The following is a 22,460-nucleotide window of genomic DNA, read 5'->3' on the forward strand; positions in this document are numbered from 1 at the left end:
CCCAGTCCTACCAGGTTTCTGCCACCCTGTTTCTTAGTTGAATTTTACCATACTTTGGAAGTAAAAGTCTGCAAAGAGTTTAATTTAGCGTGGAGTTAGTTAAAAATCATTCCTTGAGTTAATGAACTGGTTTTTAAATGTTTTCTTCTGGGCTTTCATGGAAGTAGAAGAATCCTAGAGCTGCAAAAACCCTAAAACATTAATGGAGTAACAAGAGAAGCTGCTTCATATACCCATCAGTGCTGTGGTTCTGGTAACTGTAATTTGAAATAAAATCCTAAGCAAGGCACTTACATGACATATTGAAGTGCCAAAACCTCTCTACTAGCTCATATTCTCCCCATCTCTGATCAAAACTTGGAAGAGATGCAGGAGCAGATCGAGGAGGATGAAGGGGGTAAAGCAAGCTACTCGTAAAGTAGTTACAGATGAAAACAAGTTTCTTTGAGAAAATGCTTTTTGTCTTCTTCCCAGGATATTGTCTGTGGTAAGTGACAGTTTCAGTTCTTTCTCACCGAGTCTCAAGGTTACATTTTCAGAGAAGCAGCACAGATAAAGGAAACCTTAACCCCCCCAGAAGTCAGCATTTTATGCACCCGAGGTTAACAGGTAGATATTAAATTCACCCATAAATTAAACAGTTGGAAACTGCCATCTTTTTATGTGCAGAGAGCACCTTGTTAGCAACCAGCACAAAAGTTCATGTTCTCAGATGAGTTACTTTGCCTTCCTCTTAAAATTGCTGCTCATTTTCTCCCTGCATGTTGATTTATGAACTTGCAAAGAATCCTGCTCAAAATTCAAGCTGTGTTCCCCAGCTGCAGTGCTGTCAACACCACTGAACAGGCAGCCTCCCTTCACATGGTGCTTAAAGGATTCTTACCAAATAATAAGGCACCTTTTCTGTCTCTTTTTTATTGTTTTGTTTTGTTACCTGCAGGATTTTGGAGAAGACGATTCCCTCTACATCACCAAGGTAACAACTATTCACATGGGCAATTACACCTGTCATGCCTACGGCTACGAAGAGCTGTATCAGACCCACATCCTTCAGGTGAATGGTTAGTAAATGGCATCTATGACAATCCATGAAGACGTTCCTGTAAGCAAAATTGTCTCTTCATCTCATTTGCTCCCCAGCTGGTGGGGGTAGGAGAACAAACGCAGCTCACTTGGGGTTCGCTCACTCGCGCTGTCACACGGGCGATCAAAAAGCAAAGTACCAAAGGGGGAGGTGTAGGATTACCTGGGCTTCTGGAGGTATCCTAATGGTACAACAAGCTGTCAATAACATGGCCATTGAGTTATAGACCAGTGTTTCAAAGCACCTCTTAGACTAATGAGTGCTTTCGTCAACACACAGAATTTCATCTTCCAGCAAATCCCATCTGTTGCCTGGAATAGCCCAGGATGTTGAAATAAATACAGCACAGAGGTTTCAAAACTACCTAATTCCCAGCTAGAGGTCAGATTACTATCTGGCTGTAGTCAGCTTGGTTATCTGAGGGCTGTTTACATTGGCTGTAGATGTGGCCCACTGGCTTGTAAAATGAGGGCAAAGCATTTTGCAGGTGGGAGAATCACAGGGGCCACGTTCCAGCAGCTTCCTTCACCCCCATCCCTGAGCCCATCATTTGCACCTGCTGGAATTTATATCCAGGCATTTCCTATCTTTCTTCTGGCCTGACTATCTGCAGAATAGGAGACAGGGTAACCTGGTGCTCACTGTGGGCAGATTTTGACATAATCTGGTGCTTATTTTACAGGAAAATTCAGTAGCTTTTTTACAGGGCTATATGATAAGGAAAAAATTAATATTTAGTTCTTTCTCTGGATGGGTGCAGACCTCTAGAAGGGAGAGGTGTCAGTGCTAAGAGCAGACAGCTACGTGCAGGTTGCTAGAGAGGGGTTTGACTGCAGCTCAGGTCTCTTGGCCATATTTTAAGTGCTCCCCACCTACAGCGAGTACCCCAAGGAGAGCACGAGGCATCCAATTGATTGGAATGAAACCTGACTTAATGTTCCTATATAACAATTTGTCATCTTTTGAGACAGTAAGTGTAAAGTCTCAGCAATGGGGATAACTAGATTGTGCATGCTGCAGCAGGGAAAATAGGTTTCCTTCCTCAAAGTGCTATTTGGTTGATGAATGGCAGTTGAAAGAAAAGCGAGCTAACAACTTAATCCTGGGTATATTATGTGATATATTAGGAAGCCTGAATGGAGTTTAGTTGGCAAGCAACAATGGAGACTTTATCATCACTGAGATTATAAGGCCCAGAGGCTTGGAAGCTCAAACCAGAGTCAGAGGCTGGAGTGTGGGGAGGGCTTGGGTGGTTTCGGACTCACGGCTGCCACTTAGATTTAGCTTCTTGTTGAGAGATCCCATTTTCTTTTTTAAAAGAAGTTTCACCCCACAGCTGCATGCTGGTTTTCTTATTAATACAAGAACACTATTATAATAAAAACCCCTCTCTCCATGTTGACTTTTTAAGGTTGTTTTATAGTCATTAAACGCTACAAAAAAAGGCCACGGATTCTGCCATCAACCCATGGTTGCTGGAAAACACTACACCCCCCTTGTCCAGTCCTGCTAGCTAAATCCAGTAATTAAACATGAGATATTAATGCTCCCTGGGAACAAGAAGCTGAGGAGGTAATAGGAGAAGATTTGTGCTCATCACTTTTAGCTCTTTGAACCAAGAGCTTAGATCAGAGCTGATTAAAATCAGAACTCGGAACCAGATTTGCTCAAAACTAGAGATATTAAACACAGACAAATGTGACAAGAGGCATGATTCAAGAAATCCTTGCCTTACAGCAGCTGATATTCCCATCTGAGCCGTCAGGCTTTGCAGAAAAAGGGTTTTGCAGTTTTTGATGTGGCTACCCACTAAATTCTCTCCTTTTCTGCCTGTGTCTTGGCTTCCTCCAGCAAGTGATGTTGGGGTGATGACCCTGATGAAAGGACAATGTTGCTTCCCTTCAGATGTGTGCTGAGGTTTCCACAGGAGAGCCCAGCTCAGGAAGTCCTGCTCTTTTTTTTTTTTTTTTACTAACTTAAAGGACAAATTGAGGAATTTCTCTTGACAGGAGTTGAGGGAAGAAACTGAGCCGAGCTGAATTGAGTGAAGATGCTGAGAATCTAAGTAGAGTTGATGGGCTCTGTTCAGCACTGGGGATTCTCTCTCTCTCTCTCTGGCTATATCAAACACAAAACTCCATCTTCAACACGGGAGGTTTTCTTGTTGCTTTTCTGTGTTTGACTAAAACTGTAAGAGAATGTGACAGAACCAAGTCAGCCAGTGCTCGTGGGTCTGCTTGCCTGGCTCCTCCAGGGAAGGACTGATATACATTGGAACATCAAAAGCACAGGTTGTTTTTCTGGTTTAGTCTATGGGATGCCCAAAATTCTTTTGTTTTTCCTTTTAATGGAGAAGAAAAATCTGAGTTTTTCTATCAGGAAAGAGTAGAAGAAGCGAGAACTAACTGGGAGTGTAAATGTTTATCCCTGACCCTTCCCAAGCTCCCTGTGTCTGTGCAGCCAGGTCCCAACATTTAAACTCTGTTTCAGTTAATTCAATGTTTTTCAAAGCTGCAGTAACTCTTCCAGTGTCATTTGAGCCTTTTTTATACCACCTGGGCCCTGGCTTACAGTTCCCATCAGTCCAGCTTGCAAACTATTTTCCCTTTATTGCCTTTTTCTCCTTAAAAGAACCTGATCCTTGTTATATGCCCCCTCTTAATATGCTTCTATCCACTATATCATTTTTATCTTACCTCCTCCTTTGTCTCTTTTTAGAACTTGTCACTTTTCAGACCATAATGGCATGTAGCTGCTCATTGATTTAGGTGATAAAGGAAATTAGGAAATCTAAGCTTAAATAGAGACTAATTTTGACCAAATCAAGTTTCTGAGATTCAGAGCTCTAGTTGAACGTATTCCAGACTAAGGAAAGTTTGATTTACCCATAGAAAGCTTTCCTTTCAGCCTAGGATGTTTTCACAGCTGTTTCCTTTCTTGCTGAAGGAATAAATCTGTTCATCACAATCAAATCCTGCTGAAGATGGGCAGGTACTGATCCACCAGATGCTTGTTCAAGGCTGTGTTGGAGCAACCTGGTCCACTAGAAAGTGTCCCTGCCCATGGCAGGAGGACTGGAACTGGGTCCCTTCCAACCCAAACCAGTGTGGGATTCTGTGAATGCCCCAAACCACTGGTTTACATCTTCTGGGGGAAAAAAACCTCCTAAAGGACACACATGAAATGCAGCTTACATCTGACTTTTGATGTTGTATGTTTGGGTTGAGCTCATCAATCTCAAAATTCCCAGCAGTGACTTGAAGTTGGTCTGTTGGTACAGCTGCATTTCAATGTCTTTGGAGGAAAAGAACCTCCTGAAAGGCAGCACAAAGATTAAGAATGAAAAATTCATCCCACGTGCTGGTATCTTTGATCAGGAGAAGGCAAGAACAGTGGGGAAGTTATGTTCTCTCCTACCTGTGGATATTGCTTGGGAAATATGTACAGCATGCACTAGCTGTAGGGAGGAAAAGCCATTTATCACTTCCAAGAGGATAAAGAGCTGCTGGGGATAAAGAATCTCATAAAATTGTAATAAACTATGCAAACTGAGAGTCTGCAAATCAAGAAGCTGCTGAGTGTAGGGCATCCTTTCCTTTGGTCCTTGCACTCTGGAAAACATCAGCGTAAATGAGAATGTTGTATTTCTTGAAAAGGGTTTTAAAAAGCCATTCAATCCTCGACCCAATTATAAGGGTCCAATAGGACAAATTTTCCAGTAACAGAGACATATTTTAAAGATGTTTGTGGCATGGTTTTTGGTTTTTTTTTCTTTTCAACGTGGCTGAAAACAGAAAACTTAAAATGCTGCAAACTCCTTTCAAATCGTAAGTGGGAAGATTGAAACATCTCAAGGATATTATTAATCCAGTAATTATTATTAATCCTTGGAGTATGGATGTTCTTGAGCAGCAATGGATGGCTTTGGGGTTTGATACCACCATCTGTGCTCATCCTGTGCTTTATTACCTGTGCTGTTTTATTGTCATGAATCAGGCTGCTCATGAGGAAGGTACTGCTCAGAATGCAGCAGCAGGCAATCTACCCCATCTCTTACTTCTTTGAATGCCTCTTTTTTCCTACTTTGCTTAAGATAATAGCATTTTTATATTACCTTTGGCTGCAGACACAGTAATGGTTAGCAATGATGTATATTCACCAAGGGAAATAGCAGAGGATTATCCATATATTCCGGGGTCTGGAGCTGAAATCTTTGCAAGTTTCAAGTAAAATGTGCTTACTTGGAATGTATTAATTTGTAGCAAGGGCAATAAAACTGCATTCTGCAGTTTGCTGTTATCACAAGGCAGTTGCATGCACTAATTTGCCAGTGCAGTGAATTATGGAAGACAAGGGAGAAGAAATAAAAAGTTTATCAAACTGGAGGAGGAGGCAAATTATAAAAGAGCAGGCACGGAGATGCAACACGTATTTTTGTAGGTGAAAACAAGCATTTTGCTTATTCATCATTGCTGAAAAGCCACCTTGCTGTAATTTCAAGTCCAGCTAATTTTCCTGCAGAACATTGATTTGGTGGCTGGGACCCCGGGGCTTCTTTTTGCCAAAGAAATCTCCTGTGTTTTAAATAGGTGGTGTCTGGGATGGGCTCTGTCTCTGTTAAGAGCTGGTGGGTGAGAAAACACCATGAGGGTTGGGGTAAAACAGCCCTGGTGCCTTTGCCCATTGGGGAGCTGCTAGAGAAGGGCTTGAGCTCAGGTGGGACATCTCCATCTCACCTGGAACCAGGCAGGCAGAGAGGGTCAGTGTTGCTTTTGGACTAGAAAAGGCAGGTTAAGGATGAAGAAAGTAGCTGGGGACATCATGTACTGACTGCCTGATGATTTCACCAGGGTTTGGGGAGCTGCTTGGGTAAATTGCAGTGTTTTTCCTCAGCATTTGTAGGAAACAAGCCACTCCTCTAGGAGACAGAATGGAGGCTTTTAATGGAGCTCAGTTTCCAAATCTTTTCTAAAAGTGCTACCAGCAGCAAGCAAATCATAGGTGAGAGAAGCATTGGGTGCAGGACCTTCATAAAATTCTGTCAAAGTGGACAGGAATTACTGTCTTTATCCTATCATGCCTGGAGACACTGGCTCAGAGCAGTAAAACAGAAGCTGAGGGAATAAGCCCACACATCCAGTGCAGAGCTGGAGTTTAAAGCCATTCCCCTGCTAAAAGTCTCCATTTTTTGTCTCTCCAGTTGCCTCCAGCATTTCCTCTCTGATTACATTTGAACAATCTCTGGGTTTTAAAGCTGTAAAAGCCAAGTAGACTTGAGGGCTTTCTGTCTTGGCTGATTTCCATCCAAGCTGATGACTCAACTCTGGTTAATACTTGGCAAGCTGGTAGTTAAGACAGAAGTAAAATAAATCTCTCTGGTAAGAGCCATAAGAAAGTGGAAATGGAAAGTATATTCCAGTGAATGTAATTATTTAAACCATCCCCATATGGATCTAGAGACACATGGCAAGCTGCAAACACAGATTTCATTTTACTTTAAAGCAACTGTTCAGTCAATTGAGTTTTGCCAGTCCTGGGGATGGGCTGTATAAAAACACAGACTTACGTACCTTAAACCAGTAATTTCCAGTGGAAAACCAGTGACTTTGACCTTCCAGCAGTTACAGCATCAGCCCCAAAATCTCTTAATCTGGCAAAAAAGTTGACTACTTGATTCTGAAACACAGAAGCCCTTCCAATGCTTTCAACCATCTTCAGGTTTGCTTTTCTTATGTCCCTTGAGATGAAAGGAAGAAGCAGCCTGCTGATCTTCATGGATATTGCAATATTGAAAAAATTCTCTTTAAAGGATGTGAGTAAATTGCCAGCAGTTGCTGGGGTGATATTAAGCCTTGTTGATTTGAGGAATGAAGGCAACATGATTGAAAATCAATGAACAAGTCTGAAATTGTAATATAATTAGTAGGTCAATTGTGTATGTTAAATAGTTTGACAGAGCTTCCTGAAACACAGAGCAAGTCACAGTTTGAAAACTACTTGGGGGAAAAAAGTGATTTCTAAACACTTTTTTTTCTGTTCAGCATAACCAGTAATGAACGTACAGGTGATTTTCTGGTGGATATTTAGTTGAAATAATATGTTGGGTTTTAACCCAACCTCATTTAAGCTCAGTCCCTTAATGAAAAAAAAAAAAAAAAGGGGGTAAATACAAAATCAAATCAAATCCTGGAAGTTGCCCTAAGGCTGGAGGTTGCTCATTCCCCACCAGTGCTGAGATCCCCTCTTCCCAGTGCTGTGTGACAGCCACAGCTCTCAAGCCATGGGGTGGGAGACTGGAATGTCACCAATTCCTTGTTTCCCACAGTGCCACCCGTGATCCGGGTCTACCCTGAAACTCAGGCCCAGGAGCCCGGGGTGTCAGCGAGCCTCAAGTGTCACGCCGAAGGCATCCCTAATCCCCGAATTACCTGGCTGAAGAATGGCATGGATATCCTGCCAAAACTATCCAAACAATTAATGCTCCTAGGTGAGTACAGAATTTTGATTAATTAAAGTATTGTGGAGGGGGATTATGGGAGATTATTTCTCCCTTTCAACTAGGAGTTCTTGGATTTTCACTAAGCCACCCTTGTTGGGGCTGCAAAGCCCTGTTCTTCCTTTTTTTATCTCTTTCTCCTGGGAATTTCTGGGGAAATGCAGTATGGATTGATCTAAGTGGTAGCCTTCTGTTAAAAGACAGCATCCCTGGTTCTACACTGCCTTGCCTTTGTGTGTGGCTGGGAAGAGAAATAAAGACATGGAATTAGTTGCTCAGGAATATTGGGTGCAAGTGGAGAACCATGCAGTTCATCCATCATCCCCACCCGTCTCTGCAAAGGGAATCAGGCTCTGGGCTCCTCTTGTTCAAATTAGGCTGCAACAGGCATGAGGAAAGGCAAAAAATACTGATTTACAGTTTTCTCTGTAAAAATATTAAAATACTCCCCACCCCCTCCCTGTCTGGCTGTAGTGCAGCAGTTGTTGGTAAGACAGATGTCCCTGCATGGTTCGATGCCATATCTCAAAATCTCCCAAAAGTTTTAGGCAACACTCCCACTCCAGAAAGCCAGATGCTAGGAGGAACTAGACAGAGACCCTTGACAAAGCCCAGGGTTTTGGTGATCCAATGGAAAACGATTTGCAACACTGAAGTGAATTTTTTCTCAGCTAAAGGCAAAGGCACTTTGTTTTTTAAAAGAAGAAATAAATGAAATATAATTTATTTTTTGCATTTGGGATTGTTCTTTGATCATGAATGGGCTCCTGAAAAGATGGAAAAACATCAGCTCTCAAGAGGATGCCCCATGTCTCTTTACTGATGTATGGGGAACCACCGTGGGGTGAAACCACCCTGTGAGGCCATCACTGGGCAGCTGCAGTTACAGAAGACAATTAAGGAGAGAAAAACACTGTTTCTGGGTGTCTTTCTTACAGCAAATGGAAGTGAACTTCACATCAGTAGTGTTCGTTATGAAGACACTGGTGCCTACACCTGCATTGCTAAAAATGAGGTGGGAGTGGATGAGGACATTTCCTCACTTTTCATCGAAGACTCGGCGAGAAAAACCCGTAAGTTTCATTTCCCATGTATTTATTCCCATTTCTTCCTAATTGTTCCTTAGTTATTTCTTTAAAGAGTGTTTCAATGCAATGGTGTACATGCAGTTTAATAGTTAAGTCCATTGCATGTGATGTGTTGGACTCTTAATTGTAAGGTAATGAGAGTTTTGTCTGTGCTTTGATCAGTGTTTTGGGAAGGGAAAAAACTCTCCTGATCTGGGATGAGTCTGCCTTTTATCTGTCAGAATTGTTCTGGAGGTTCCACGGGTAACATCTTTACTAGAGTAGCAAACTGGCAATAGTTTGAGGTATAAAAGAATCCAAGACTTAATGATTTGTCAAATTATATGTGGTTTCAGGAAATAGATTTCATTGATTTCTGCATGAGGTTTCTTCTTTGAAAGCCAATTATGAGTGGAAAGTTCTCAAATATTTAGCTGCTTGAAAACTGTTCTGATTGAATTATTTATTTTACCTGCATTTACATCGCTAACTAGCAAAAGAGATTTCCCTTGGTGTGAAATTATCTTTCACTTCAAAGACAAATATTCTTCCAGGCACTCCTAGCTACGTGTCTCCCCAGAGGAGTGCAGCAGTGTTATCTTCACTGCACTGTCCCCAAAACACAATTAATAGAGAAGGTGATTAGTTGCCCCAGTGGAAAAACTCCCAGAGGCCTGATCCTTCCTAATTCCTCTGTCTTTTTGTCTGGGTTCATGGTGATACTAAAAGGTGCAAGTGGGATTTTTCCTACTTTTCTGGCTGTTAATGGAAAGCAAGAATTGAAAAGGAAGTTGGCCATAAATATGGCTCTCGTGGTGATTCTTTGGAAAATATATTCTATTCCTCATTAAGAAGATTTATGTACTCTTGTTAATATCAGTCGTTTCCCCTCGAATACTTGAGCAAGAGAAATTACAGTGTGTTGAGAAATAATTGGATGGATCTTAAAGAGAAATTCAAATGCTGATGTAGTTGCACAGAGTATTTGAATCCAAAAAGAGAATGTAGGTGCATGAAATTCCCAGGAGAAATGCAGCAAAGTGGGAAGGCGCTGGAACTGCCAGACTCAGCCTTCTGAAGGATGTTGTGTTTGCTTATTGAACCTGTACAGAGTAGCACAGCCTGTGCTGTGCCTCCCAATGCATTCTCAGATAACATCTTCTCTTTAGTAAGACTTTGATCTTTGCACAGGTTAACACTGGCTTCATTTCAGTGAGGACTTCTCCCATCTCCGAGTTTTGGAATTGTCTCTAGCAGGAGGAAATGTCTTTGGGAAATCTCTTTTTCTCCTGGTGTTTTATTTGAACGGTGTTTTGATTTGAATTACAGCGTTTTCACCAATTGAACAGCTCTTGTTAACAAGAAATATTAATCCAGTGATTTACTACGATGGAAATTTTGACGTTGTTTCTTTTGTTTTGTTTCCTGATTGTGTTCTGGCTTCCCCAATTTCTGGTGCTGCAGTTGCAAACATACTGTGGCGAGAGGAAGGTACTGCAGTAAAGTTCTTTTGTTGTAGTGATAATGTGCTTGTCTGCTTTAATAATTCCATGATGGGCCATTCTCCACTGCCTTCCCACTAACTCTTACCAACTTCCACACTTCCCAGATTAGGGACAGAGCAGACATTTCAAAGTTAAACAATTCAAATCAGACGTCAGGCTCCTAATTTAAACTTACAGCTTTTTATGTTTTCCTGCTATGAAATAATAGATGACCATGAATTATGTTAAAATGGGAATTCTCCATAAACTGCCACCAGTGGGAGTAGCTTGAGATTCTCAAGTTGCATTGCACAAGTGTCAGATGTGCTCCCAAATTACCATAATTGAACAAGGAAGACATGAATTCAATACACTGCATTTTTAAGCAAGTAATTCGAGCCCTTCCTCCTCAGTAGCACATATTGATATTCATGAGGTGAGCAACAGAAATTGTGCTCTTGACTGCTAGACAAATCAAAACCCCACAATAGGTTTTGCTTCCCTCTGTCCTTTAAATCGATGCAGGGTAAAGGTTGCCCCATTTCTCCTTGGTTTAATTGGCAGTTAAGATCTCCAGTTTGATCAGATTTGTGGCGTGCCCCGTGCAAGGTCAATATCTGTGTATCTTGGAAGCCAATTTAGGAAAAAAAAAAAAAAAAAGCAAAACATTCTAAATTGCTAATTGACTCAAAGATAAGGAAGCACTTGAAATGAAAATGGATATTATTGTGTGCATGCTTGTGCTGTCATAATTTCCAAAAGGCACAGGAAGACACATGATGCAAGGGCCCAAGGAACTCAAGCATCTCACCTGAGGGATGTGCCAGTTCTTAGGTCTGCAGCTTGTGTGTGAGGAAACTGAGACCTACAGGTCCTTCCAATCTTGTAGAGAAGGTGCTGTGTTCACACCCAAATTCCTCTCAACCCTGTTCCCCTGCCCACTCTGTCCCCTCCTGCTGCTCCTCAGGGGAGGGCTGGAAAAATCACTCTGCCTTCTGCCTTTGAAGCCTGCAGGGACCCTTTCATAAGCCTCCAGGTACCCAAAATGATGGCTGAGCTTCATGTTTGGAGCTTTCTGGGTTGCTGTGGCTTGGCCTGAAGGATTTTAGGGGCAGAGGGAAAGCACCATCCCTTAGTGATGCTAACACCCAACATGGACCTGTTCATGCAGCCGACACAGCTGACTGGAGGTTGTGAGATGTGGTGTGGCCACTTCAAACACTTCTCCAGCCTTTGTTGCCAAACTTGCCACCTGCAAGTATTTAGTGTGTAGCACTGAAGAACATCTCCACTGCTGAGGTTCCAGCAAGTGGCATTATGGGCACTAAGAAATGCTATTTCCCTTCTGCTCAGGAGTGAAATCTGAAGTGCAGTCCAGTGAAACCTTAATCTGAGCAGTCCAGCATCATCTACATGATGCTCCAGGGCAGTTTTTTATACCCTTATGCTGCTGTTTTAAAGTAGTTGGATAACCCCACCAGCTGCATAAATACAGTAGTATTTGAAGAACAGCTCCCAAAGTCTTACTTTAATCCTGCTGAACAATATGGACTCACTGCTTCTCAACCTTGCACATTTTAAATAATAGCATAAGCAATGTGTACAGAGAAAACATGGGCAGTGAAAGCAGATGTACTATTGATGTTTCTGAGCAATTCAGGATCTTCAGAGCAGTTTTATTCCCCTGCCTGGGTTGTTTTGCAGCGTTTGATCCACGCAGTAATTTGGACAAAAGAATCCGTCGAACATACTTTGGAATGTGAAATCTTGGCACAGAGAAGGCAGGGAGAGAGAAATGATAGTTTTGATTTTACATTCTTAATGTGTTCTTTCAGTTCAAATGAAAACTTCTGTGTGAGTGGCAATGGTAACAAAGGGATTGGTAGACTTGAGCTCCTTTCAAGTGATCACAACTTCACACCCTCAAGGGCTGCTGTAACTAAAGCTCTTGGGAAAATGCCTGGACGGAATATTGCCTTGAACAACCTAGTGCTGCAAGGCAGTGTTTTAACACAAGTACTTGGTTGTTCTCAAAGGCAGTCTATCAGTCTGTTCCCAAAACCTTTCACAGACCACACACAAGTCAAGCCTCAAGAAATGAGTTGTGCAGCCAGTTAAAGATGGAACTGGAAGCATGTGCAGTATTGAGTCAGTGTACAAACTAGTTTTTCATTTTGTACAGCATAAAAAAAACCCAAAACAACCTACAAGTAGCCTGAATGTAGGGGGGGAATTTGTTTTCATGCTGTGTTCATTTCTGCAGTGAGTGTTGCTTTCTTTAAAGCTGGATAAAGGGAGCATACGGTGCCAGCAGGCAATCACCAGCTATAAATGTGTGCACTTAAAAAGCTGAAAGCCTTTTTGTTACCACATTTAGGCTCAAAAAGAGTTCCAAGTGTTGAGATTAAATGGAGGAAGCTTATTCAGGTATCAGATGAGAGGAGGGACTGTGACAAATTTGCCCTTTGATTGCAAAGGAAGGAAATAGGAATGTGCACTCAGATGGAGGTTGTGCTCCTCAGATGAAGAAAACTCTTGTTGTCATCAGGTGTTTTCCTGGTTGGAAAAAATAAAGATGTTGGAGTCAGATTCGTCTGGAATGGTTCAACTAGGAGCTGTTAGGTTTAGCAGACCCTGCCTGGCTTTTATGGGGCTTTTGCTATATTAGGGTTTTTATACAGACGAGATATAAAGCCTTTTGATCTCGTTGTGTCATCCAGCCTGACACATCTTCAGATAAAGGGGAAGAAAGAAAAACCTTGTAGGGCCCAATCTAGAACTTACCTCACTAATAGAAATGATACAACTGAGCATAATTCTCCAGTGCCCACCTCAGAACTGAAATAATTCCCCAGAGTGAGGAGCTGAAGCAGTGTAACCAAGAGTGGAGTCTGTGTTGCCCATGGCCAAGAGATTCTTTAGAGATATTCCCCAGCCAAGACTTGGCAAATACTTCCTAAAGCACAATAAAACATCTGGTTTCTCCAGTAATATCCTGCTTTGCCTGAAAATCAGTGAAAATTACTCTCTGAAAAAGCATTTTCACTTCAAGTGATGAGCTTTTTTAAAAAGAAAGGGCCTGAATGTGGTTGGTAATTTCTATCAAGTTTAAAACATTCTGAAAAAAAAAAACCATGCACTCATTTTGCTGTAAAATGAGTGGTGGCACTTGCCAAGTCACTAACTCTAAGCCTACTGGGGATGATAAGATTATTATGGAAGTCTTCTGGTGACTAATGAAGGTGTGAAGTTTATAAACACACCCTCATTGGACTGGGCTCAGCAGACAAAATCCCCCTCCTCCTGTGCATGAAAACAACAGCAAGCATCTTCACAATGCTCATAATTTGTTGCCTGCCTGTTTCCACTTTGTAGGATTAAAATCCTGAACTCATGCCAGTCTGTGCACTCATTCCAGCCAGGGTCATATTCTGCCTTTGGATGTATCCACTCAAGTCCCACTGGTGAAGGTGGGAGTTGTGTGGATGCTCCAAGCACTGACTTTGGTCCGAAGTACCCGAACAAAATGTTTTAACAATACAGAAAAAAAAAAAAAGGGGGCTAAAAGTGAGCCCTTAGTCCATAAAGATAACTTATTCCTGATGGAAATTCAGTAATTATTTTCCTTTGTGCATGATCCCTCACTGGGATGTCCCACGTAAGGATCACAGCTCCTGTGCTCGCTGCTGCCCTAACTGGGGTATTTCCATCCTGTGGTTTAAAGGGACTCAGCTTGAACATTCTCAGGACAGCAGATACCATGTGCTGAGATGCTGTACTCTGAAGCCACTTACTTGGCACAAAAAGAAGGGGTTTTAGCACAAAAAAAAAAAAAAAAAAAAAAAAAAAAGGTCCCAAAAAGCCAAAAAAAAAAGCCAAAACCCCCTTCAAGCCTTATTAAATACTGGGTGTACTTCACCAAATGCATTTATCCAAATTATCCCTAGTTTTCCTGTGAAGTTTTCCTGTGTTGGTTTAGATCTCAACCCTGCAAACACTTCAGAGATGTGAGAAACCCTGGAGATGTGAGCAGTGTTTTGAGCTGCCAGCTGAGGGAATCACAAGGCTGAACCTCGCTCAGCTCTGTAGAACCAGAACCTTGTTGCTCCAGGGGTAAAATATAATTAATTAGAAATTGCAAATTATCACATCACCATATGTTTGGTGGATAAGTACTCTAGCAGCATTCCTGGGGGTGACAGTGGGGGTGACACTTATTTTTTGGGGGATGAAAAGGATGAAATGAAAAGGATGAAAAGGATGAAATGAAATCTTGGATCTTTCCAACTCGAGTGTTTGAAAAGATCCAGATTATTTCCTAAAGCTGCTGCAATTCCACGTAGCTGAAGAACAATTCAATTTAACCAAAAAATTTCTGTGTGCCAGAAATGAGAAAACAGAATCTCCTATCAGGAAAGCAATGACAGACAGCCAGTTTTCCAAATCTCCTGGAATTGCCCCAGTTGGATAAATGAGTGCTATTGCAATGCTGAACTATTCCACATCTGTGAAATATTGTCTGCAAGAGTTCAAAAATGTCTTTGTTTTGGTGGCTCTAGTTAGTGCATCCAGAGAGTTGAAGAAAATAGAGAAATAAATATCCTTTCTTTATTATTTCATTATAATATAATAAATATCATCTTTTTATTATAATATAACGAGTATATTATGATTATAAAAATAAATTTATTAATATAATATCTATAAATCTGATATAATATAGTAAATATTAAAGTTTTATTATTATGAATATATTTTATTTATTCTTTTCCTTCATGGAACAGCTGGTAAGTACTTCCATTTTGCATCACAGTTAGGAGAAGAATATTTACCTGTAACAGGACAACCTGCAGATTAATTTTAACTGGAGTTTCTCTGCCAGCTCTTAAATTTCAATTAGAGTGCTATTTTTAATAAAATCATAGGGAAAAACCCCAAAAGACCAAACATAACCTGAGGGAATTATCAATGAAATACAGAGGCATCTTTTGATCAGGTCCCACCTTGGTACATCTGCAGAAGGTGTAGATCTTTGTATCCAGCCACCACCACCAAGGCAATGCATTTTTGAACGTGTCTGTTCCTCCTCACTCCTTGGAGCCCTCGTGACACAAAATTTGATTTTTGTGAATGCATCCAAATGAGGAACTTTCTGTGTGAGGCAGATTTGGCTTAGTGGGGGAGGAGGGAGGGTTCTTAAAAAAAAAAAAAAGTCCTAACAGCTACTGATATGTTTAAAAAAAAAAAAAATCCTGCTCCTTTTTCTTTATTTTTCCTCAAGGCCTGAGTGTTGGGAATATGTTCTATGTCTTTTCTGATGATGGGATCATAGTCCTGCAGCCAAACGAGTGTGAAATCCGAAGACACATCAAGCCTGAAGAGAGGATTTTCACAAGTTACGTAAGTCCTAAACCCATCAGCTCCCTCCAGCAGCTGGGAAACTTGCTCTTAATCTCTTCCAAGGTTGTTTTTTGCTGAAGGACCCATTTGACACAGAGATGTTGGAGCTTGCTGGGCTTTCATGTGGCATCCTTGAGGTGCATCATCTCCTCTTGAAAATTCAGGGTCCTGCAGATGTTTTAAGACTGACAGGAAGGATTACTGGCATTCTGCAGAGAATCTGACTGCAGTTGTCATCTCAGAATGTAGGCAGAGATTCTTACTTGTCCTGTTTGGCTTCTTCAGATCTCTGTGGCCAAAAAGTTGGAACTGGGTTGTGCAGAAAGTACAAAGGTCAAGAGCAAGGAGATGGACACATCGCTCCCTGGGGGTGATGAGTCCCTTTTCCTGACAGCTCCATAGGGAAAGGAAGGAGGGAGGTACCTTCTGCTCTTCAGGAGGTTTCCCAGGTGCAACCACAGGTGAATAAGAACACACGGAGGATGGATCTGCCATGCTGGTCCTCTGCATGAACTGCTGCTGAACCAGAGCCCTGCACCCTCCTTGTTTGCTGTGCAGCATCTTCTGCCACCACTGAGTTTACAAATCCCAAGGAAAATGTGTTCAGGTGTCAGGGAACATCAAGTGCTGGTTGGTTTGTGAACCAGCTCGACATGGCAAGTGGGACAACACATCTGGAGAACCTGTGGGGACAATGTTGGCTGCAAACTGGGGTGTGTGCTCATGCTTGGTGACACCCACCATGTGTGTGCTTATGGAACTATCAGATCTCATCAAGCTGAAATACATCCAGATATCTTTTATTGGTCACTTTAGTTTTAGTTTTTATTTCCAAAGCTCCAGTTTCTGAAGAGCTCAGCCTTGCTTTCAAATTTGGGAGGAATAAAAGGGGGCAATCACTGTCATGAGCCCTGCAGGCTGTGGGTCAAGATCTTACCAGCTTGGGATTTGTTCAAATCTCAGTATATTAGTTGCTGATCTTGAGGCTTTTTATTCCACTGGACTATTTTAATCTGCTTGAAAATCTACTTGAAATCCAGACTGATACTCACCCCCAGACTGGTCCTTAACATGGACTTCATATTATTCAGCCACCCTTGAGCCATTGCAGCTCCAAGACTGAGTTTCTTGTGTTTCTCTTCCAAGTGAAGAATCAGAGACAAAATCTGGCATCAGGCAGTTGTGGATTGGTTCAAAGCAAGATTTGGGTCCTTTTGAACAGGAAAGTGTCAACGTTGGAGCAATGGACTGTAGGACCCTACTTGTTCTGCAGCTGCTTCCCTGAACCACCTGGGAGTGGGCTCTCTCTCTTCTTTACTGAAAATGAAGACCTGACAAAAAAAGAAAAAGCTGTGATTCAACTAATGTAAATCTTTGGGTTTTTTTCATAGCACAGAGACACTGACAGCACTGCAAGTCTCCATCCATAGGCTGTGGGGTTATTACAACTCAATGTGAGTTTGCAGGAGGTCCAGCTATGTAAAGGCACTGGCTAGAGCCAGGCTGCAGTGTGCTACCTGATCAAATCATTATTTCATGTTTTCCAGGAAAGAAAGGGGAAACAACTCAGCAAACCATCAGGAATTTTTTTGCTGTGATTTTCAATGCTAAACTTCTTGCTGCTCCAGGTCCTGAACTTCTAGAAATTAATTTATTTATTTTTTTCCCTTTTAGGAAGAGATCTGTCCTAAAGTGGAAGGTGAAGACACTCAGTCCTGCCTCTGGGCTTCAGCAGTCAATGTCAGAGACAAGTACATTTATGTGACACAGCCTAAGCAGAACAGAGTCATGATAATTGATATCCAGACTCAGAAAGCCATACAGGTACTTACAAGGGGAATGCATTCAGTGATGGCAAAAGACTTTGATCTGGGACCAAAAAAAGTAGATCTTTGCCTGGTGGATCTGCTGACATGACTAAAAGGTGGGACCTGTGTTGTTTGCACCCATGAGGTCACTCTGTTTGGAACCTGACTGGCAGAAAAAAAAAAATACTTTACTTGTTATCATCATCTCAGGGCTTCATCTGCAGCCAGGCTTGGAGCTAGAGGGGCAAAATAATGCTGGAAGGAATTTCTGGCTTGCTTTAACTGAGCCACTTCCTGGCCTTGGTTATAAGCAGGTTGGGAAGAGTGATCTGGTGTGGGTATAATTCAAGCAGAAATTGGCCTCTGATCTACTGGCTGTAAGTAGCAGCATAACATGGAGTGATGAGTTGCTGGAAAATAACCCCCAGCAGCCAAGTTTTGCTGCTGATGATTTGATCCCTCAATCAGTGTGAAGGTAGTCGTGCAAAGCTGCACGAGTGGGTGTAACAGTGGCACGTGGGGAGATCTGCAGTAAAACTGAGCCACTTGGTTTGCTGTGTAAATACCCATCTCTGTGTTGTTTGGGTTTTGTTTGTTTTTTTTTTAAGTCCTTGGATGTTGACCCAGTACCAACCAAGTTACATTATGACAAGTCCCACGACCAAGTCTGGGTGCTCAGCTGGGGTGACATGCACAAATCCTCCCCAACCCTGCAGGTAAGTCCTTCCCCACCCCAGTTTTTGCCCTTCCTGGGCTTGACATCATGGGTAGCAAGCTGGTGGCTGGTTGGTTGCAGGTATTTAAGAGCATTTAAGGAGCTGGCTATAAAGCTGCTCTTTCATTTGCATATTGACTGCGTTCTATTCATCATCCCTCCCCCTCTGTCCATCCTCACATATATTTTTCCTGCTGTTTAAGCTGGTTTGGAGCAATGGCTGGGCTCTGGGCTGGCAGCAGGGCTGCTTTGTTGCCAAGGGCTGTTTTGTTTGAAGGCTGGTGACAGAGCCAAGTGCCATGAAGTCACCCAGCAAGGGCTGGCAGCCAGCAGCACGAGCCTGGGATGCTCCAAAGCATCAGTGCAGCTTCTCTTTAACTCACTGGAGGGCTGAAAGAACCAAGAAGCCACAAAAAGCCCACAGTGCAGGAAAAATCTGTTGCTCCTCAGGCTTTTGTTCACCTTTCATTGGAGGTGTAAGGCAGAGCACTGCATTCAAGGTAGGGATTAAGGTAGGAGCTGCAGTGAACCTTCTGAGACATGATGGTGACCTGCAGATGCTTCTGTCTGCAGAATTTGGGGACATTGCTTGTAAAAAGAGACATTAAAAGGGAAGTGAATTGTTCTGTGCTTCAAGTTTCATGCCTTGTCCAGGCTTTCTAGGCTGTCCCCCCCGTTATGCATTGAGCAAAACCATCTCCAGTTTGATAAAGGCATTTGCCTCTTTATTTTTCCCCATAGAAGTCCAGGTTTTCTGCCAGTGCATTGAGTTGCTGCTTATTTTCTTGAAATTTGTTTTGTCACTTGTCTCTCATGAGTCTTTAGCCTCTTTCTGGATGATGGTGGAGCATGATGTGGTAGAATTATTCCTCTCAGAGTAAAAGGCAAAAAAGGAGCTCTCTAGTGCATGGGGGAGAAAAAACCAAACACAATTGATAAAAAAAAGAACAGCAAAGTGAAACCTCATGGACAGATTCTGCTCTTGGGTGTCAGTGACTCCTCTGGAGTGTGCCAGGGAGCTGCAAATCTGGTGATAGAACTGGGGCCCCCCAAGGCTTTGCTGGAGATGCTGCCCCATGAAGGTGGGATGAGCCATCCCCACCAGCCACATGCTTCATAATTAGGAATGAACCAGCAACTCAACACAAGCATTTTAAGAAAAAAGAGACCACAAACTTAATGGAGGCAAATAAATGAAGATTTTTAAGGTAATGCCACCAGCTTGTCTAACCTGGGCTCAAGCCATTCCCTGTACAGGGGATAAGGAGACAAAATAGACTCTCTTTACCCTTTCTGACTTAATTTCTTCCACCCAGCTGGGAGAGGTTTCTGTAATTAAAGGAGAGATGACACAAGCATGTGATTATTAAGAAGAACACACCATCTTCACAGTTGGAAACTTGTTATAAGAGTCCATCTCTCAGATAGTCCTTTCTGTTGTCTTTATGAAGTGCAGTAACACAGGTAGAGTGAGCTCAGCATCAGCAGAGCTTTTGTTTTTTTCTGATTTTCCCTCCCAAAAGGTGGGCAAGTAATCTGGCAAAGTTCAATCTTAAACCTACAGCTGTTAATTGCAGATATGCAATAAAATATCTTTTTTTTTAAATATGCTGCTGCAGAGGTTGATAGAAATTTTCCCTTCTTGGGAAGTTGGGATTTCTCAAGGAGCCCAAGCAGCCAGCAAGTGAAATGCTTTTGTGTGGCCATTGCTGGCTTCTGGGAAGCAAATGTCTGACCTCATGAAAGCCCTGTGTAAGGCTGGAGCATCTTTCTTGAGCAGTCTAATTGGAAGAAATCTAAATGGCCCCACCAGAGCAGCTGTCTGGTTTTAGCATTTCTTGAATGAATTACGGAGCTATAAATTCAAAGCAACTACTGAGCAGCAGAAATTCCTGATGAATGGACTCAATCCATCCTGAACTGAGCAAGCAATCAACGTTTATTTATACTCAACATTTTATTTATTAGAAACTTGTACCTCCCCTTTTCTGGAGTGCTGGAGGAGCTGAGCTGCCATGGCTGTGTGCTGTGCACAGAGGGCACAGCCAAAGGGCTTTTTTCCCTGGATTTTCTGTGGTGCAGCCCATGGATGAACAGTTGTTCTCTTTCAAAGTGACAATTATCTGCTGTGAGTTAGTGTTTGATCCTTCCAGCAGGTAAGTAATCACTGTGCATTTAAGCAAGGTTAATAATTATGACCATGAAATAAATGTTGATTTTAGACAGTAAGGAATAAATTATCCGTGGTCTTGGTGTTGCCATCCAACCTCATCTCCTGCACGGCTGCTTTTTCAAGACATAAACATCTTCTGAAAGCAGAATTGTGTAGTTTCCTTCCAAATGTCAATCCTCAACTGCTATTTATTAGCACCAAGCAAAGTTTTGAAGTCATTAATCAGTTTGAGTCCACTCCATCCCTGGGGAAAGCTGATGGGTGCTGTGTATGACTGTGTCATCTCTATTTCCCTTTCTGCCTTCCTCCTTGCTTTTTCTGGGCTCAATCTGATGTGTATTTATTTGTGTGTATTTATTTTGTGTGTATTTATTGCAGGTGATCCCAGAGGCCAGCACAGGGGAGGAGCAGCATGTTATCCGCACGCCGTTTGAAGGAGTGGATGATTTTTTTATCCCACCTACAAATCTCATTATTAACCACGTTAGGTAAGAAATGAGCTTCCTGAATAGCAGCAGTGACCATGCTGCTCCCTTGTAGTGGGCATCCTTCTACTAACTTGAAGCACTTGACAGCTGTTAATGAGCTGGTGATGGGGTAGCTGCTCTCCTCTCCATTTTCCTGTGTGAAATGGAGAAATGATTGAGCAAATTTCCTGTAATTATTCAGCAGATCAATGAGACAGCAAGAAAGAAGCATCAGCTCCCCTTAGATTGTGTGTGGGCATTTCAGCCTCAGCTTGGTCTGCCCTGCCTCTTGTCCTGACTTCTTTCCTCTTGTCCTTGTTCCTGCCCTTCCTCTTGTCCTTGTCCTTCCTGGGCCAGGAATTTGATGGCCAAAAAGCTGCTCCCAGAACTGCTTATGGATTTGGGCATTGCCTGAACTGGTAAAAGTTGATTCTGCCTGCAGCATAAAGGATGATTCTTCCTCGTGTTCCCAGCTACTTACTTGTACAAACATTGGATCTCAGTGTGAGGTCTGCAGTCTGAGCAAGCAAGTGGCAGGCACTGCATATTAAAAAATAAAAAAACAAACAACTCTGAACCATCAAGTCTGAATGTTAATGGGATGTAGTGGTTAATGAGACTGGATAACTAACATCCTCCTAACTTGGAGTACTACTGACTGCTTCCCAGCAGGCCCAGAAAGCCTCTCATTAACATTACCAACAGCATTTTATACTGTTCTTACCATATTATAACCACTTTTGACCATTTTCTGTCCCCAGTATAGTTTAACTGAGTTAAACCCTCAAAAACTCATAATGTGTAACTCCTTACACTGATCTTGGGGTCCCTGCAGTGACCGTGGTCACACTGAAATGATTCTGTCTTGAATCTGATGCAGAATAATCCCTTTGCTTCCTGAAACACAAAATAAGAAGGCAGACTTCATGGGTGTCATGCTTATTTTTTTTTCCCTACATCATTTTTCCAGTTTGCCTTCAAAATATCGTGGTGACTGAAAGTAAAACCATGAGGTGAGGGACTGCTGAATGTTAAAGCCTGAGATGAGCAGGGATGGACTGGATCCAAAGGCAGGGAGATGGAGCAATTATGGTTTTGTTGTTGTTTTATTTTCTTTTGGCTTCAGTTGATTAATGGGCTGTATACAGATGATCTCCCCTACAAAATACTAAATGTAGATAATTGTCTGTAGTTTTCCCTGTGAGTTTTCCATTGTCAAGCAGAGAATGCTGTGCCTAATTTCCCATTTCATTTGGTTGGGGCCAGATCTTTGTCCATTCTCTCTCATCCTCAGCACATCAAATTAATTGCTTGCAGTCTAATGAGACTTACTGAACTTCTCCACTCAGAAACAATAAATGGCAACACCAGCATTGCCCAGGAAGGTGAATATTTAAGCAATCTCTTCTGCTAGTCAAGATATATTTGTATGCAAATGGCCCTGCATATGTATTGCAGCTGCCTCTTATTTCAGATGGATATTTAGTAATGTTGCCATCTTCATTAGTTCCCAAAACTCCCTAAGTGTAAGGTTTTCTTTGAGATTCCAGATTAGAGACTTCATGCAAGTGCTGTGCCCCTCCTGCAGCTGGGTGCTCAGAAAACCTGTTCTGACCCACTTCTTAAAATTAAAGTTTATGATGAGGTTTTTTTTTTAACTTCCTCAGGCATTCGGCCAAGTTTTAAGGAAGTCTTGGGGAAAACTAAAAAAAAAAAAAATGCTGTAAGGGAAAGCATTTTTTACAGTGTACTTAAAATGCATTCAT

At 42.1% G+C, this 22,460-nt stretch overlaps 1 protein-coding gene across 2 annotated transcripts in view; it reads left to right on the plus strand.

The window, feature by feature from the left end:
- The window catches only part of FSTL4 (follistatin like 4), a 182,426-nt gene that overhangs the window by 158,048 nt on the left and 1,918 nt on the right, over positions 1-22,460 (plus strand). Inside the window, exons 7-14 of one of the 2 annotated variants that reach the window (XM_008495471.2) lie at positions 941-1,061; positions 7,410-7,571; positions 8,519-8,653; positions 10,112-10,138; positions 15,413-15,531; positions 17,206-17,355; positions 17,948-18,055; positions 20,606-20,715. In XM_008495471.2, coding sequence (XP_008493693.2) covers positions 941-1,061; positions 7,410-7,571; positions 8,519-8,653; positions 10,112-10,138; positions 15,413-15,531; positions 17,206-17,355; positions 17,948-18,055; positions 20,606-20,715 — 932 coding nt within the window. The remainder of the gene's footprint in view (positions 1-940; positions 1,062-7,409; positions 7,572-8,518; positions 8,654-10,111; positions 10,139-15,412; positions 15,532-17,205; positions 17,356-17,947; positions 18,056-20,605; positions 20,716-22,460) is intronic. The other variant, XM_008495472.2, reaches the window with a different exon arrangement.

The sequence above is a fragment of the Calypte anna genome, chromosome 13 (genome assembly GCF_003957555.1).
Source record: "Calypte anna isolate BGI_N300 chromosome 13, bCalAnn1_v1.p, whole genome shotgun sequence".
Lineage (NCBI taxonomy): Eukaryota > Metazoa > Chordata > Aves > Apodiformes > Trochilidae > Calypte > Calypte anna.